Source organism: Brachyistius frenatus, unplaced genomic scaffold, assembly GCF_029030835.1.
Source record: "Brachyistius frenatus isolate BFR_SWC_R1_liver_20210118 unplaced genomic scaffold, ASM2903083v1 Contig_28, whole genome shotgun sequence".
NCBI lineage: Eukaryota > Metazoa > Chordata > Actinopteri > Embiotocidae > Brachyistius > Brachyistius frenatus.
In genome coordinates this window covers 2,962,891-2,981,661 of record NW_027210627.1, presented here as the reverse complement: position 1 = coordinate 2,981,661, position 18,771 = coordinate 2,962,891, and the positions used below count along the sequence as shown (strand labels likewise).

At 40.2% G+C, this 18,771-nt stretch overlaps 1 protein-coding gene across 1 annotated transcript in view; it reads left to right on the top strand.

Moving 5' to 3' along the window:
- The window catches only part of dnah7 (dynein, axonemal, heavy chain 7), a 72,612-nt gene that overhangs the window by 29,023 nt on the left and 24,818 nt on the right, over nt 1-18,771 (top strand). The window contains exons 32-49 of the mRNA XM_069698928.1: nt 903-1,085; nt 2,406-2,579; nt 2,922-3,053; nt 5,105-5,326; nt 6,413-6,610; nt 8,745-8,900; nt 9,100-9,268; nt 10,413-10,539; nt 11,198-11,417; nt 11,627-12,253; nt 12,481-12,726; nt 13,496-13,725; nt 13,912-14,242; nt 14,355-14,701; nt 15,600-15,780; nt 16,262-16,447; nt 16,985-17,148; nt 18,414-18,568. Coding sequence (XP_069555029.1) covers nt 903-1,085; nt 2,406-2,579; nt 2,922-3,053; nt 5,105-5,326; nt 6,413-6,610; nt 8,745-8,900; nt 9,100-9,268; nt 10,413-10,539; nt 11,198-11,417; nt 11,627-12,253; nt 12,481-12,726; nt 13,496-13,725; nt 13,912-14,242; nt 14,355-14,701; nt 15,600-15,780; nt 16,262-16,447; nt 16,985-17,148; nt 18,414-18,568 — 4,048 coding nt within the window. The remainder of the gene's footprint in view (nt 1-902; nt 1,086-2,405; nt 2,580-2,921; nt 3,054-5,104; nt 5,327-6,412; nt 6,611-8,744; nt 8,901-9,099; nt 9,269-10,412; nt 10,540-11,197; nt 11,418-11,626; nt 12,254-12,480; nt 12,727-13,495; nt 13,726-13,911; nt 14,243-14,354; nt 14,702-15,599; nt 15,781-16,261; nt 16,448-16,984; nt 17,149-18,413; nt 18,569-18,771) is intronic.

Here is an 18,771-nt window from a genome sequence, read left to right as displayed (position 1 = left end):
AAAGTAATTTTCCTCTCTGGGAAAAAAAAGTCTTTCTTTGTTTTTCTGCAACACATTTTACGAAACTAAATTTGTGTCTGCTAATCTGGAGTCAACAGCAGTGCAGTGTATTAAATTCTCTACATACACAATGGTTTTAGTTTTTTTTTTTGTCAGATCATTACATTATAGCACATTCACTTCCCTCTCGAGCACCAGATGGCCTCAGCCCAGGCATCTTAATTTGTTTATATTACAACAAATCCATTTAAAGCACAGCTCTTGCCAGCCCATTTAACTGGAGAATTGACATTTGTTGTCAACCCCCATTATGACAGTGTAGGTGTTAATATCATTCATGTAGCAAAGATTCTTTACTTAGATTATAATGCGCAGGAGTTGTTTTGTGACCTTGAAAGGATGCACAATAATTTCTGTTAGTGGAAAATAAGTGAATTCAGTTTGTGGCTGCAATAAAAGACACAAGGAACGGTTTTAATGAACTGAGTTGTCGAACATGCATTTGTAAAATGGACTCTCCTTAAATAATTCTGCATATTTTAGCACTACAGAGGCCAACCTTCTGGTAGATGTGGCTTGACTTTTCCGTGTGGTAAGAAGCCTCCCCAGGGTTTAAAGGTTTAAGAATTGATCTGTCTGTTTGTCTGTCTGTTCATTTGCGCTTTCGTACGCTACTCCTGACATACGTCAAGCTGCCTCAACATCAAGAATGACATGATTTTACAGGGCTTTATTTTAGCCCTTAGTGGTCTTGCAAGATTATTTATTTATCTTTTGGTGATAAAATTAAAACAGTAAGTATTTGTGTTTGTGAGCTTTTTTCTGTTTGTGACCAATTCAGCATAATTTGTGCTAAACATTGTGTTGAAATTTAAAGCTGTGCTATTGCTCGTGTCTTTCAGTCTCCCGACAGAAAATGGCTTATCTTTGACGGCCCAGTGGATGCCGTGTGGATTGAGAACATGAACACGGTCCTCGATGACAACAAGAAGCTGTGTCTAATGAGCGGTGAGATCATTCAAATGTCACCACAAATGAGCCTCATCTTCGAGCCTATGGACCTTGAGGTGGCATCACCAGCCACGGTGAGAAGTACCTTTACTTTGATTAAAGATTTCATCATAGTGTGTCCTGCTTTTCCAGCAGTTACTCCACCTGCTTTACCTTTGATTGTTGACTTTTCTAAATATCGGTGCAGTTAACTATTCCATGGGGTTGTGTCCCATCCAATTGGAATGTTCCTCTTTTCCCTGTTTCTCAGGTTTCGTACTAAAGACAATGTCACATACAAGAAACAGCATTATTTAGATTTCTATTTCTTTTTACTCACATTTTGTGACGCCTAATATCTTTTGCGCTGTGGCTATTTTTACCATCACCTCTGCTGTTGGTAATAAAACAGTTCGCAATGTGCTTACATCAGCTACGTCTTTTTAAGAAGCTACATTGACATTTATCAGAAGGTCATAACACTTGAAGTACTCATGCAACCTCCCCACACTTCCACCCCCAATGCTCAGGTAATCCTACTTTATTTTCAAAAGTGCTAAAGGAAAGTTTTCTTTTTTTAATTAATTGTACCTCTCTTTATGGTTCTTTGTTGTGATTCAGGAACAAAGGCTTTTGCTTGCCATACACATATGCCTTGAGAGAATACTTTTGCATCATCCCGGCTCTACTGTTTTTTTTTTTATTAAAGAGACTTCTATTTTTGATTCTCCATAGCCTGGAATATGTTTCTTTCATTACACTGAATGCAGACACATCAACTTTTTTTTTTTTAATCACAGTGAACTCTCCTTACTTTGTGCACGGCCTCTTTTGTGTACGGTTTATTTATTTCTTTGTCTATGAAAGTTTTTTTTTCTCCCTCTATGGGCTATCTTAAAATGTTCATCTCTCCTCTCGTCTCTTTTTCTCTCCTACCATATCTGCATGCATGTTTATTAGGCATTGCTTGTATGTTTTTACCCATCTCTGCTCATTGCTCTTCCCGTTGCTCTTCTTTTAATCTGTCTGTACTTCTTTGTAAAGCTATTCACGGGATGTTGTGTGAAGCTGATGGATTGCAATACGTTTTCAGGAGTAGACTGTAACCTTGTCATCAGATAATCTTTAGACACAGTGTCATATACAGTATGTAAAACACATTTAATCACACTATTAACCAGTAAAAAGGATATAACGCTCGTGCTTATATTAACTCCGTGTAAATATTTCTGTCAAATTAGAACCACAACACCACCCACATGCTAAAGCATATCTACATCTAGTCCCCAACACTGCATCCTATGATTTCATGGTAATTTGCCTTGGGAACAGTTTTGCTCAGTTATTATATTCTCACAAACTGATTGAAACTGGTTTAGACTTGGGTTTTCACATGTGATATATGTTTGTGGCAGGTATCTCGCTGCGGTATGATCTACATGGAGCCCCATATGCTTGGCTGGCAGCCTCTTATGCTGTCCTGGCTCAACACCCTGCCAACTACAGTCAGCGCCACACACAAAGACCTCATCGCTGACCTCTTCAACCGCATACTGCCAGCCTGCCTGCAGCTCATTCGAAAGACCAGGGTGATGAATTCATAAGAACTTCCTCAACGCTGTACATTTTCAAAACTACCAGCGATTGAATATGTTGTGTTGACGCAAAAGAGTTTTTTTTTTCAATCTGCATCTACATGAAAACTCTGCCTCAGTTCTTTTTTCCATGTTTTAGAGTTTTAAACACTTTCATTTTGTGTTTTTACTTCCCCCCCTCCCCAGTTTAGTTAACTATACTAACTTTTTAATGAGTTCTGAGTCAGTTGGTATGTTCCGACATCTTTTCTGTTGAAGCTTTGATGTGTCTTATATATTCAGACATCACGTCTGTTCGAGCTTTGATGTGCGTTGTCTCTTTTTGTTTGATTTCAGGAGCTGTCCCCGACCTCTGACACCAATCTAGTGAAGTCCCTGATGAATCTGATGGACTGCATGATGGATGAGTTTTACGATGAAGCAAAGATAAAGAACATGAATGAAACAGATATTTGCTCCTGGTTGGAGGTTAGTGTCCACACTGCTAATACTACCGCTAATTATTATTTTATTTATAATAATAACAGCTTAATTGACTATTTAAACCTAAAAATGAGCAATAAAGCCATCATTATAGGGTTTTAGCATTTTAGCACAACCCTGCAATAAGGTATTACAGGGCAGCCTAATGTCCTCAGAGCAGTTAGTCATATTCAGTTTCAACTTCCCACTTTAACCAGTCTTAACGAAGCTATGCCCCTGTTTGATAAGCTCCCAGTGCTAAATGTCTACTTTCATGATGCAACATACAGAAATGTGGCAAATAAGTAGATATGTTACACTATCACACATGACCTTAAAACACTAAATCAACATCCAAGAGCTCCAGCACTATATTACTTCGTATTTGATCTTATTGCCCATTCAAAAGTTGCACTTTAACATATTGCAAATATTTGATCTAAATATGCTCAGAATACAAACTGAGAGTACTTCTGATTAAATCAAAATAATAAAATGAAACTGGCACTGTTGTAATTTGCTTAGCGTTGATGTTGTGGTTGATGCCTGTGGTTTTGCTGGTGGAAGCAGAAAGAAATGCTTTCTTAAAGTGAGAAACCTTAATGGGTAAATGTGTTGGTTTCCTGAGGGCGAAGTTAGGGAACACTCGCTAACTTCAGGGTTCAGCAATTCTTTAAATGGCTAATATATGAAAAGAAAACCCAGACATTTTTTTTTAATGAAAATGTCATATTGTCATTTCAAAAACAATCTTAAATTCTAAACTGAGACCAAAAACATCAAATTAAAACTGTGTTGTGGAAGTACTGAATAAAATAAGACAATTTATTTTCTGTTATCTGTAGCTTCATTGAGCTATTTTCAGTTTAAATCTGACTTCTGTTGGTTATGAACTGAAAATTGCAATGCTTCTTAGGTTCACATCCAAAACTTTTCTTTTACTTAACAACATAGATACAGTATGAACCAAAGAACATTCCTTTTCCCTTCTAAATTTACTGTACTAACCAGGTCTGCCTCCTCCAAGACCCACAAAGACAAGACAAGTTTAGCAGATGAGCCCTTTTCTTCTGCTCCCTGCATGAGTTCCAATAGATTTTTTTGGCCTCTGAATCATTTCTTTTGAAAGAACTGCTATTATCCCCCTATGGCACATTGCACTGATTAATGCCTTTCAACCCTCTCTCCCATGTTTCTCAGCCAGTCATTATCAAAGTGTTGAATTAATCAGCTTTTTAACAGCAGGAGCTATCATGAGGCTGCTAAGCCTCATTTCCAATTCCTACAGTATCCCTGCTGTTTCTTTTTTTCCCAACAAAGAAATCTTGTCTCTGTGGATTTTGTTTTTTGTTTCTTAAAATAATCGTACACTGGTTGAGGTGTTTACATTGTTGCCTTACATTTAAATCGATGAAGTATCAATGAATTGCAAACCTTTTTTGTGCAATGACATTTCTGTCTGCAAATCCAAGTGTAGACAGACACTTTTCTATTTTGACTCTTAGTGTAATACATAGTATCTATTCACCCATGGTCAGGTCATTTTTGTTTTTTAGTTTACAACTAACAGAAGTCTGAATTAAATGTAAAATAATTCAATGAAGCTGGAGTACAACAGAAAAGTATTTCTTCAAATTTCAGTACTTCAGAGCAGTTTTAATTTGTTGTTTTTGGTCTCATTTTACAGCCAAACATTATTTCATTTGTGTAACAGCTTTTGCTCTGGCTTTATTTGTTATGTGTTAGCCATTTAAACAATTTTCAAACCCCAAAGTTTAGAAGTGCTACCTAACTTTATTATTTGATAAAATCAGGTAAAAATGTTGTTATACAGTTTGTTTATTATTATTATTATTATTATTGTAGGCTTACAAATATGATGCAACAACCCCAAATATATGGATAAGTAGTACTAACATTTTTTAAATATCACTTTACCCTTCAAAATTTAGGGACTTTTTCCACCCCTGATTTAATGGATTAAATACAGATTAATAGTATTTAGCGATGAAAAGCAGTGATCGTCGTTGGTGATGGTTCCTTTTCTCTTTACATAGGGCATCTTTGTGTTCTGCCTGGTGTGGTCAGTGGGTGCCAGCTGTGATGATTCAGGCCGGGAAAAGTTTGATTTGCTGGTAAGAGAGGCACTGAACGGTCCCTTGAGTGAAAACACTTTGGCCCGCCACGGCATCATAGCCACCGTCGCGGCTCCGCCAAAACAGCTGACAATTCCCCTGCCCGCTGAGGGAACAATCTACCAGTATCGCTTCATTAAAGAGGTAAGTCTGCTTTTTACACTGGTGTGGTTGAGAGCAATTCGCTGAACTTTTAACTCAGAGTGCTTTTTAACGAACACTGAATAATGTAAATCACAACTCAAACTTAAGCAACTCATAAAGAAGTAATTCATACACTTCAAAGAGTTAAGACTGGGGCAAGAACTAAATATCTCTCTCACAGTGAAGAACAGAGATGGTTATATTATGCAGTTGTTCTGTTTGCGCCATCATTACCACAATAGCTGACAACAACACACAAAAAAACCCCACATTAAACATCAAACACCTGTGGGCTGGATAGAAAGACACCAGTATTACATTTTCTTTGCTGAAGAAGAGGGACTGCAATTTACTGAAAGCCTGTGACCTTTATAGTGTCATTTTTAAGTATCTGTCACATGGCTTCTTCTGCCTTCAATTTACTGCCAGTAAAATCTGATTTTACTTTGGAGGATGGTGAACAAAGTGGTGTTTTTATGGCAGGAAAAAAAAAATACAGTTCAGTTCCCCTTTCAAAGTAGATATGAGATATTTTTCTGTAAAATCAGCTTAGTTCCTGTTTCGACAATTATATATTAATTAATTATCAAGGTCATATTACATACATTACATTAGCCAAAGTAATCCTAAAAGGAAAATACTTCTTTGCTAAGCAGTTGACAATTTTATATATTCTAGTGGTCTTACAACGTCATTAGAGGAAAAGGACTGGTATAGATTTATCCAGTAAAGTGAGAAATTTGCTGGATATTGATTTGTCTTTTGTACAAAAGGCTAACAGATGGTTGACACGGCATTTGGCTTCAGAGGCATTTATTTCATACACAGCAACTGTTGTTAATAGTGTAGGTTGTTGATTTGAATCAATTCTGAGCACAGATGAAGGGTCACAGAAAATTAGCGACCTTAAATGTACAAATACGTGTACCTGTTAATGACTAATCAATTCATGTGCTCTATTTCATCAAATATTTATATCTACTGCGTCGACCACACATTACTGTATGTGCCCAATATACCATGTTTTTTTTATATACCAAGTGCAAATCCTTGATCATCTTTTTTTCTTCTAATTTTTCTCCTCAGGGCCCAGGCATGTGGGAGCTTTGGACAGACACGCTAAAGACGGCTTCCCCCATATCCAAGGACATGCAGTTCAACGAGATCATCGTGCCCACTGAGAACACAGTACGCTACATGGCGCTGATGGACCTCCTCGTCACTCACCAGAAGCCCCTGATTTTCATCGGCCCCACTGGCACCGGCAAGAGTGTCTACATTACAGTGAGTCATTTAATATGTAATACTTCATTAAGACAACATTTGGAAAACACTGAAGTCGAGAGGAATTAGAGGTAAAAATTATGCAAATGCAGTTGCAAGCGTCTTTGCAGTTTAGATGCCTTTATTTTTATTTTATTTTGCTGATGAGAGTTAACTTTAACATTGTCCCACAAGACATAACAGAGTTAAAAGGAGGAATACATGTGTCGTTGTCAACAATAAGAATAAGACTGCTTTTGAATATCATATTGATAGTTCCCTTCTCACTATGCCCACTGTTTATATTTTAAACCTTCATTTTTTTTTTTTTAAATCTATATTTGCTAGCGAGCACTCTTGCTCTTCACTATATTTCCAAGTACATTTCTTTCATGTTTCTTTTTCTTCCTTTGCCACCACTGACTGTTGATCATTAGAATAGGAGAAATACAGTCAGGAATGCAAAGACCAAAACCTTCCTGCTTATACATTCTTGTGCATATTCACAAAACAGAAACAAAACTGAGACTCTTTCATCAAAGCATTGCCCCATCTGTGCAAATAAAAACGGCAAAGGTTACAAAAAGTCAGTACGAGCTACATTAGTTTGCTTCCGTTTATACACAATGAAATATGATTAGTATGCTGGCTTGTTTCTCTTTCTGTACTATTAGGATGCTTTTATAGGAAAAATTGTTGGTATCATATGCTGAAAAACACCTCCCATGCAACTGATATCTTCCTAGGACGAGTGAGCATTCATTTCTAAGTGTAGACCCGGCGCAGAGTAAAGGCTGTGAACACACAAATCATTTGGAGGCAGCACAGCTACAGACACCAGGTGTGAAATGGCCACCTTGGAGGAATACAGAGTGTCTCTCAGCAGAGCCTTCAGCTATTTATATCAAGGACTAATCCCCCCCACCCTTCCCTTTGCTTCATTAGTTCATCCATTAGTGTGCTCAAACTTGAGACTACGGGGTGAATAGAGATCATCTCACTGGGGAGCCTACCATGTTCTCCACTTCCTAGTTATCTGTGTGGCGGAGCAGATTTGTGCCATGCCGCAGCCAGCAGACCGTGGCTGAATCCCAAATGTAGCAGAAGTGATAAAGGAGAACCAACTCTCAGACCATGTGAATATGAGTGGCATGGTGCCCTCACTACTACCATCAGACAACTTTACAGAAGGCTCCCTCACCTGCACCCATACAACTCTGGCGTGAGACAGAGACGAGCTGCACCACTGATTTATAATTTAGACAAGAGGGTGATGATGATGCACATCGGCTGCATCCTGTGATCATTCCCATCACAAGCCACCCTCGATTACGCAGCTCATTACTCACATGATTTTCATGAGCACGTGTGTGAGCACTGTCTGGTGTGAGGAAGGGCATGTGCTCTGAACCCACATGGTCCAAAATAGATAAAACCCAAATAAAATACATCAGATCTTTATTCTATGCTCTCTGTCCACATACATCGAGAAAAAAACATTTGTACTAAAATTAGTTGATTCTACCATTTTCTGCCTGCATAACATTATTTTACAGCGTGTCCTCAGAGGGCATATCATTTCCCACTTCATTTCAAAGTTCTTTTTGGAGATTAACTGCGATCCAATTCTTAGCCAATAATACACAAACAAAATGCCACATTTAATTAGATCAGTAAGCTTATCACAACCATTTGTCAGGATCAAATTAGAAATAATCATTTAATCGGTACATCCCTTGTCCAAGGTATCTCTGGCATGCTGATTCAGAATAGGAAGTAAAAATCCTTAAAAAACCTTTTCAGCCAAATGAGCACTTGAGTGCAGCTATCAACAAAGTTCTTACCTTGATTGCATTTATTTGTTGAATAAAGTCCATGGCATTCCCACATCTTCAAAAGGCAGTTATTAAACAGAGACCTTTATAGAAAATAACCCTTCTACTGAGGCTGCAATATTTTTGTCATATGGTACCTTTTTTTTTTTTTTTTCCCAATGTCACTCTTCTTGATGCTATCTCTTATTGTTTTTTGCTGTGAGAATATTGCATTTTTGCGTCGTCGATGTACAGATATTGCTCTTGATTGTACAATGCACTTCCATACTATGAGATTTGTTGATAATTTATGTGCATATTTCAAATTATGTCTTGCCCAGGACTTCCTGTTAAATCGGCTGCAGAAGGATGTCTACACCCCTTTATTTATCAACTTTTCAGCCCAGACGACAGCTGCCCAAACCCAAAACATTATTATGTCCAAGCTAGATAAGCGACGTAAAGGTGTGTTCGGGCCTCCACTTGGGAAGAAAATGGTACGGCTTCCTCATCGTTTTCATATCATGCTTTATATTTGAACAACTTCTTTGTTTGTCAGTGTAAAATCATTTCATTTTGTGCAGCATACAGTTTGAGATATGAAATACCGCAAATGCATGCCAGGAAATAATTTGGTTTTAATCATTAGAGAGTATATAAGCTTATTTCCTGTATACTAATGTTACATCTTATCAGGTGGTATTTGTGGATGATGTGAACATGCCAGCCAGGGAGGTGTATGGTGCCCAGCCACCTGTGGAGCTACTGCGCCAGTGGCTGGACCACTGGAACTGGTATGACTTGAAGGATTGCTCCATGATCAACCTGGTAGATATCCAGGTTATATGTGCTATGGGACCGCCTGGTAAGTAGCAGCTGTTGTGCTGGGTATTTACATCAATTGTTACATCAATGGTACTGTTTCAAATCTGGATAGGTTCACAAAATGTTTGTCTGTTTGTAGATTGAGTAGCTTTTTCCTCTGTTGCTTCGCTTCTGCTCAAGTGCTGTTGAGTCAGTGTCACAAACAATTCCCTGCTGTTTTCCGGAGCTGCTTGCTGCCTCAAGGTTTTTACAAACAGAAAGTGTTCACTACTTCCGCCTCCACGACAACTACCGGTGTAGACACGAAAACAGCCCTGCCCACTGAGGCAGCTGGCAGCGACAGTTGCCAAAGAAAGGGGGTGGGTGCCACTCTCAGGTGGCCACATTGACAGGATGTGCTGCTGCTGCCAGAGCTGCCACTTGTTTCATTTTTCCGGAGTGCCAACCCTTGAACTCAAACCAAGGAGATTAAGGGAGAAATGAATTATATTACACCTCCTCAGTAATGAAAGTTACAATGGACTTAGAGTAGCACTCTATTTAGAGAAACCTTTCTGTGCTTATGATATTAGTTGGCTAAACAAGCTATTAATGTATGTGCCAATACAAACATCTAAGATTAGTGCTATGTCACATTGTCTCAGTCAAACGTAGTAACACAAGCAAGTTGATTATTCTCTGAGATGTCCGTGGTTTCGCTTTCACCTGTGTGTCGTGTCACTGAGGGGCATTGTTGTCTTGTATTGAGCAACAACCAATTAATCAACAAATCAGAACAAATCTTAAAGTCCTCTGTAGGCCCAGAAATGCACTTCATGTCAAAATTGCTGTATTAGATTACCTGTAAAATAGTATTAATCACTTAAAGCAAGTGAGCAATATGTGGCAGGGCATCTCTGACAAATGCCATGGTTGATGGCTCAACTTTTAAAAGCTATAATCGAATGAAAAGGAATAGACAAGAAAAAACGTTCCTGTCCACCAGTATGTAATATTCTTAGACATATGATGCACTGAACATACAACGTAGACATATAAAACTACTAAACAAACAGTAACTGAGAACCATGAAAAAACAGGGTACTGACTTGGAGTGTGTGGATGACTGGATGAAACATACCTGCCACAAGTGTTATCTCTGTTCAAGATGATATTTTTTCTTATTTGTCCTGCTTGTTGTGTAGGTGGGGGGCGAAACCCTGTCACAGCTCGGTACCTGCGCCACTTCAACATGGTCACCATTAATGATTTTGATGAGAAGACCATGTACACAATCTTCTCCAGGATCATAGATTGGCATTTCACCACCCGGTAACTACAATGAACAAATAACTTCCACAATGCTTTCATACAAATTGACAGAGTGTGTCCATATACTTAGTTATGTCCATAACCAAACGTGAACAAGTAATTTGCAGAGCTACTCCACAGTATTAAAGGTGCTGACTGTTCTTTTTGAGCTACATCGTTTAATTTTTCAGTGTAGAATGAAGTTACTCTTAGAAATAGAATGAATTGTAAATTACACTAACAAAGGAGGCATGATTTTAATATTGTAAAAGTCAGGAGAATAAATGTCAGTTACAATCTAATTATTCTATATACCTGTTTCTTTGTCAATAATCAAATGATTAAAAGTGTTGTTTTTCCTCATCTCTTCCTGCACTGCTGCATTGTTTACCTCAAAGACCACAAGTTCAAAAGCAATCAAATCTTTTGGATAGCTTTCAACTGTACACAAGCAAACAGATGAATCACCTGCATTATAAAACGTTATAATAGACATTATGGATTTTTTGGGGCATTTTGAAAACACATTGTTAATGCAAACAAAAACCACCCTTGGTCATATATTATATTATACACTTTGGGTTCACACAACAAACAATTACAGATGAATTTTCCTTACTAAACTGTAGGAACCAACCAGCACAGGATCTGAACAATAAATTCACCTTTTCATCAACAGGTTCTCCTTCCCCACGCCATTTACTGATCTGACCTCTCAGATCGTCAACAGCACTATGTCAGTGTACCAAGAGGCCACCAAGAACCTGCTACCAACCCCCGCAAAGTCACATTACTTGTTCAATCTGCGCGATATCTCCCGGGTCATCCAGGGCATCTGCCTGTCGCGGCCAGAGACTGCAGATGAACCAACCGTTATCAAACGGCTTTGGGTCCACGAGGTATTGTTGTACACAACAAACAGTGTGAGGTACCTGAGAGCAAAGTAATCTAAAATGCAAATAATAGAGAACAAAAAAGCAGAAATATATTGTTCTAGCTTCAGTCAAGCCAGCACCTGCCTCTCACTTTCACACTTAACAGATTGCTCTATATCTGTATACCTGCTTTTGTCACCCACTCTGTATTTCTTTTCCTCATTGATCCTCAGGTCCTGAGGGTATACTACGATCGACTGGTCCATGACACAGATCGAGCCTGGCTCGTGAGCCATCTGCAGGCCATGTTTCTGACTCACATGAAGGAGAACTTCCATCAGCTCTTCCAGCATCTGGACCAGGACTGCGATGGAAATGTCACTGAGGATGACCTGCGCAGCCTCATGTTCTGTGACTTCCACGACCCCAAAGGCGAAGACCGCAACTACCGCGAAGTGCACAACCTCGACCTGCTACGTCAGGTGGTGGAGTCCCACCTGGACGAGTTTAACAACATCAGTAAAGCACCCATGAATCTGGTGCTCTTCCGTTTCGCCATCGAGCACGTATGCCGCATTTCTCGCATCCTCAAGCAGCCGAGTGGCCACGCCCTGCTGGTGGGGGTCGGCGGGAGTGGGCGTCAGTCTCTCACCCGCTTGGCGGCCTACATGGCAGAGGCAGAGCTGTTCCAGGTGGAAATCTCCAAGACCTATGGAACCACAGAGTGGCATGAAGACCTGAAGCTAATCATGAGGAAGTCGACGCAGGGTGAAGCTCATGGCGTGTTCCTCTTCACAGACACTCAAATCAAAATGGAGTCTTTCCTGGAAGACGTTGGCAACTTACTCAACACTGGTGAGGTAAAGTGTATGTATGTATGAGTTGAGGTATAGATTACACGTACAGAGTAATGGGAACATGGGTCAGTAAATGAAGGGTCAGAAAGAAGAAAGTATGGATGGACATTGGATAGATTGAGACATGGACCAATGGTTGATGAGTACAGAGTTTGACAAATGGTTGTGGCTAGATAGACTGTAATACAGAGATAAAGGGTACAAAACTGTCATCGTTTGGCCGTTTCCAGGTGCCTAACCTGTTCGCAGTTGACGAGAAGCAGGAAATCTGCGAGCGAATGCGTCTGCTGGACCGGCAGCGGGACCGTGAGAAACAGACGGATGGCAGCCCCTTGTCTCTCTTCAACATGTTTTTAGAGCGCTGTCGCACACAGCTGCATGTGGTGTTGGCCATGAGTCCCATTGGCGACACTTTCAGGGACCGCTTGAGACGTTTTCCCGCCCTCATCAACTGTTGCACCATTAACTGGTTCCAGGTGAGTGTGTGTATGTTTCGTGTGTCCTGATGTACAGTTCTGATAGAACTCAAGGTTGTCGCCATTACAGTAGATGATGTTTCAAATTTGGATGTTGCTGCAAAGGTGCTACAAATTATAAAATGTGGCAAAAGATCGATACATACCACAGTTTCAATTTGGATACCCAAAAATGCAGTTCAGTTCAATTTAATAACAACATAAGCCATCTCAAGGCACTTTATATAGTAAAGTCGTCACAACATTATGAAGAGGACACGTTGTTTTACAAATTCAGTATCAGACCAAAAGTGAAATATGGTCACCATATCCTCTTCTGTTTTTGAGTTTCAGTGTTGAATAATGGCCAGAAAAGTGTTTTTGCCTAAAATTGTGAAGTCACATTAAATTAACCTTTGAACTTTTGAAAATAAAATATCATCACACCATAATTTGTATCTTATTAAACGCTTATAATTGCAAAATTTCAGTGTAAATAGTGAATTTCTTTTTGAGTTATGGCCACAAACATGTTTTGTGAGTGCACGGTAACCTCGAGCTTTTGATCACCAAAATGTAATTAGTTTATTTTTGAGTCCAAGTGAACATTTCTGCCAAATTTAAAGAAATTCCATCAAAGCTTTTCTGACAAGAATGGAATGGATGCATTGACGGACAACCTGAAACCATAATGCCCCTGTGATGGTGATACCAGTAGCTGGAGGCATTGTTAAGACACTGTATGTTTGGCAACACAGTGGCAAGACAACACGTTTTCTTTCCTTGTCAGACCTGGCCCGAGGACGCCCTGCAGGCAGTGGCCTGCCGCTTCCTGGAAGATGTTGAAATGACGGATGAGATCCGAGAAGGCTGCATCAACATGTGCAAGAGCTTCCACACCTCAACCATCAAGCTGTCGGTCTGCTTTTTGACCGAGTTGCAGCGCCACAACTATGTCACCCCGACCTCATACCTGGAGCTCATTTCCACCTTCAAAGCCTTGCTGAAGACAAAAAGAGCGTGAGTTATATTTTATGGTCCCGTAGTGATTTGTAATTTAAGTTTTGTTACTTCAGGTGTTACTTCTATATTTTCACATCAAATTGGCTGTAGTTTTAAAGGACTGAAATCAGAGCTGGCCACAAAAGCTAAATTCCAGTTTTCATGTGTAAAAATGTTACTTAAATTTCTTATTCCTTTGTCCAGTCAAGTGATGAAGCTGAAACGTCGGTATGAGGTGGGTCTTCAAAAGCTGGAAGCAGCAGCCAGCGACGTGGCGATCATGCAAGTTGAGCTAGAGGCCCTACAGCCACAGCTGCTTGTTGCCAGCAAAGAGGTAGATGAGATGATGGTGGTGATTGAACATGAATCTGTGGAGGTGGCCGAGACAGAGAGGGTGGTGAAAATTGATGAGACTGTGGCCAACGAACAAGCCATGGCTGCCGAGGCCATTAAAGATGACTGTGATGCCGACCTGGCCGTAGCAATGCCTATTCTGGAGTCAGCCCTGGCTGCACTGAATACTCTCACCACTCAGGTATGAACAGCAATGTCTTTTCTTCCTTGGGTAAAGCAGTTCCCTTACCTCTGGCTCAGATGCCAGGTGTACTGGAGTAGAATAGTGAACAGTGGTTCTATCTTTTCTACAGGATATCACAGTCGTGAAGTCCATGAAAAGCCCACCCACGGCTGTCAAGCTGGTTATGGAAGCAATCTGCATTCTCAAAGGACTCAAGCCAGATCGTGTGCCGGACCCCTCAGGCTCCGGTAAAAAAGTGGAAGACTTCTGGGGCCCGGCCAAAAAGCTTCTGGGAGACATGAAGTTTCTCCAGAGCCTCCATGAATACGATAAGGACAACATCGCTCCAAATCTCATGGCCATTATCCGCAATAAGTACATTACCAATCCAGACTTTGTACCAGAGAAGATTAGAACTGCATCCACTGCAGCGGAGGGCCTGTGTAAGTGGGTTTGTGCCATGGACAAGTACGACAAGTAAGTAATGTTCTTCTCCTCCCGTTTTCTCAGTTATGAAAATGAATGTGTATTCGCAAAGCTTGAGCAAGCTTTCCATCCGTTTTAGTGATTAACATGAGACTTACTTAGCTTCAGAGGAATAATTATTTTCCTGGTGTGTACCATGCATGCAAAGTCCCAAGTGATTCATCTAACAGGCCAAGTCCAAGATGTGAATCATTTAAAAGGAAATGTTTACATCATTGTGTTTCTGACAATCTTAAATGCTTCCTTTATTCATAGAGGCTCAAGTTTGTCATGTGTTTTGGATGACAAAAGTCAATTTTCCTGCTTACAATTAAGTTCATACTGTTACTCAACACTTAAAACTATGCACAACTCCCAGTGGCACTTCTCATACACAGTCGAGACTTCTTCTAAAATAAGAGAAGATTGGATCAAATTAATTTCATCACATTATATAATATGCTATCAGGAAAAATCAGGAAGTTAAAGAATTTGATGACAAAAATACACAATAGGTATAAATACGATGACCTGCTGCTACTTTTTGTACGCAATAGAGAATTCAACAGAATCTTCTTTTTAGGGCCCGAGCAACGAATGGTGCGAAAGCCCTATTGTTTTTAATTATTATTATTATTATTATTATTATTATTATTATTATTATTATTATTTTAGTTTCTCACATTATGTTAGTAATGAGTTTTGTTTCTACTGATGGAGTACAGTTGAGTATTTCCGTATAAATGAACTAAGGTTTAGGCCATATTCTATTTCATACGATGTTAACACTTTGACCTTTGGTTCCCACATAGCTTGTAAATCTAAGAAATGCGAGAATCTGCATTGACTAAGATGCTACTTATCTTGTAAATGTAGACATATGAAATTAAATGCTTCATATGTCCTTCAGAGTGGCCAAGGTGGTGGCTCCAAAGAAGGAGAAGCTGGCTCAGGCTGAGGGGGAGCTGGAGGTGGCCATGAAGAGCCTGAAGAAAAAGCAGGCTGCCCTCAAAGAAGTCCAAGATAAACTTGCAAAGCTGCAGGAGACTTTGGATGCAAATAAAAGCAAGAAAGCTGACCTGGAGAATCAGGTTGGGAATTGTATATGTGTGTGTGTGTGTGTGTGTGTGTGTGTGTGTGTGTGTGTGTGTGTGTGTGTGTGTGTGTGTGTGTGTGTGTGTGTGTGTGTGTGTGTGTGTGTGTGTGTGTGTGTGTGAGGGGGAGACTGTTGAATTTTAACACTCGCTATTGCTTGAGGTATTAAAAACGTAACATTCGTTGCGCAAATTTGATCACTGGAAGGTTTTTGCAGTCACTGTTTAACACCCATATGCATATGTAACACCCAATGAAATATATGCATATTCGTTTAACAAAGAAAAGACTGTGCCTCTGACAAGAAAATATTATCTACTCAGCCTTTTGGACTGAACTGCCAACCTAATGCAATTCCTGAATTACACAGATTTACCGTGGGGGAAATGTGATGTTATCTCAGTTCCATGACCACAACAGTGCAACATATTTTTACTCTCCTCCTCCTCCTCCTCCTCATCCTCCGATGCCTTCCAGGTGGATCTGTGCAGTAAGAAGCTGGAGCGAGCCGAGCAGCTGATTGGGGGCTTGGGCGGAGAGAAGACACGCTGGAGTGAAATGGCCATCGATCTCGGACAGCTCTACAATAACCTGACGGGGAACATCCTTATCTCAGCAGGCATAGTGGCTTACCTGGGAGCCTTCACCTCCAGCTACAGACAGGTGGAGTCAGCGGAGGGAGCACACAGTACATATACGTGATGTAGATAGCAACAACAGATTAGGAGATGAGTTAGCATTTGGGACTAGCATTTCCATTAGCTGTGAGGTTAATGATTTTTGTTCTATTGATCACACTGTGACAAACCTCTGCAGTGAAAAATAAATACTTACCACCAAGGCACTTTGATTTCCCCCCCTGCTGAACCTCATATCTCAAACACCAAACTAGTGTTTAAAGGTCATCTTTTATACTTGTTCACATGCAAGGTCACTATGATGCCAGAAAACTGAGAGGAGGGTGAATTGGTACATTTTTCACTCCATAAATGTGCGAGTGAATGGAGGAAAATCTTGCTATTGGGACTGTATATATTAGTGTTTTTAATGTTTACTTGTGAATGTGTAGATTTTTGTGTACAGCTGAACTGTTCACAATCATGTGCTCTTATTTAGTCGCAGGATAGTGTGTGTGGTTTTGTCTCAGGGGATGTAAGAAAGTGAAAATGAAGTCATTACCAGTAATGTGCTTCTCTCCAGGACCAGATGGAGGAATGGATCAATCTTTGTAAGATCAGAGAGATCCCCTGCTCCTCCAACATGTCTCTCATGAACTCGCTGGGTGATCCCGTTAAGATTCGTGCATGGACCATCGCTGGCCTACCATCGGACAGCTTCTCCATAGAAAACGGGATCATAATCTCGTGAGTACTGAAGAGACTACCTTTACAGTGAAATGTGATTCTCTCAAGGCGAGGCACAAATATCACCTTAATGTTTACCGTTGTATTTTCAAAGACTTCAACACAATAGTTTTGGAAGTCTTCAGGAACTTGTACTTAAAATGCGAGCAGAAAAGTTGAGTCAGGATTTGGCTGGCATCTCAAAATTACATGAAACATCAACGGAAACAGAAAACTAAACTTCAAATAGACTTTTCACAAAAGCAGTGCTTTAAAGGTGTTATACACCTGCAAATTGTTCCTGGGCTAGAGACAAAGAAGTTGATCTCAAAGGGCCTCCCCTTACTCTGCAGGAATATCTTGATTGAAACTGCTTGCTGCTGTTTATGTTTTTATGCCTCTCAATTTGTATAAGGAATGGGTCGCAGTGTTTAAATGCAGTGCCTTTGCATATTTTTGATAGATGATGTACCAAGATCACCGTAGATTAACAAAGGTTTAGAATTTAATTGGTCATTATCACTCTATTTACCCAAATGAACAAAGAGGCTGGGACACAACTTTTCTGGTTCCACTTAAAGGTCCCATATTGTATAATTTCATATTTACCTTTTTGTTTTTTGATTATAAAGCAGGTCTAGGTGCCATATAAATACTGTGAAAACATCATAACGCTCAGTCCGCAGAAAACTGTCCGGAGTTTGTACTCAGCAACTGTGTCGTTTGGACTTCTGCAAGTTTGTGATGTCACAAACTCACGCTTATGTCACATGTCCGCCCTCAGCAAGGCCCATTGTACGACTTTATTTGTGTATTAAAACACAGAGCGAACAAGCTGCTGGACACAAGAAAACCTGTGGTTGGCCTTGACATGTGTCACTCAGAAAAGAGTCTGCCAACAAGAGGAGAGGCTCATTGATCTGTGTACGATGCACCAGTTGTACCAAAACAGCAACTAAAACACTGCTGAAGTGAAAAATGTGGGACCTTTAAGTTGCATTAAAACAGTAATATGACAAGACATCTGCTTGTTTGTGGAAATGAAGAAGCAACATTGTTTTTTAATCGCAATACTACGGCCCCTGGTGTGCTATCCAACTGTGAGCTGTCTAACTGTGCTCAGAATGACTATTCACCTCTAAGCAGCTCTCTACATCTCAATTCTTGTTATCCAATATCCCCCCTACTGTTATGATGTGTCATGGTTAGCAGTTAGAAGATCTTTTACTCTGACGAGGCAGCACCATTTGATCACCCACCCCTGTGTGTCTGCGTGTGATTTGTAGTAACGCCAGGCGATGGCCTCTGATGATCGATCCTCAAGGCCAGGCCAACAAGTGGGTGAAAAACATGGAGAAGGCCAACAGCCTGCATATCATTAAACTGAGTGATGCTGACTTTGTGCGCACCCTGGAGAACTGCATCCAGTTTGGCACACCAGGTAAACATATCTCTACAGTAGTTGGATGCCTCTGCTGTTGCTGTGCAGTCTTGATTGTACCTCACACACACATTGTTGCAGTTCCTCTTATTGCCTGCTGAGGGCTCTCTTTACCACAGAGACTAATTAGTGCCATGCAAAGAATGTTGCTCTCCTTTGTTCTCTGCTCTGCAGTGCAAGAACTCAAATAAGCAGTATTACTG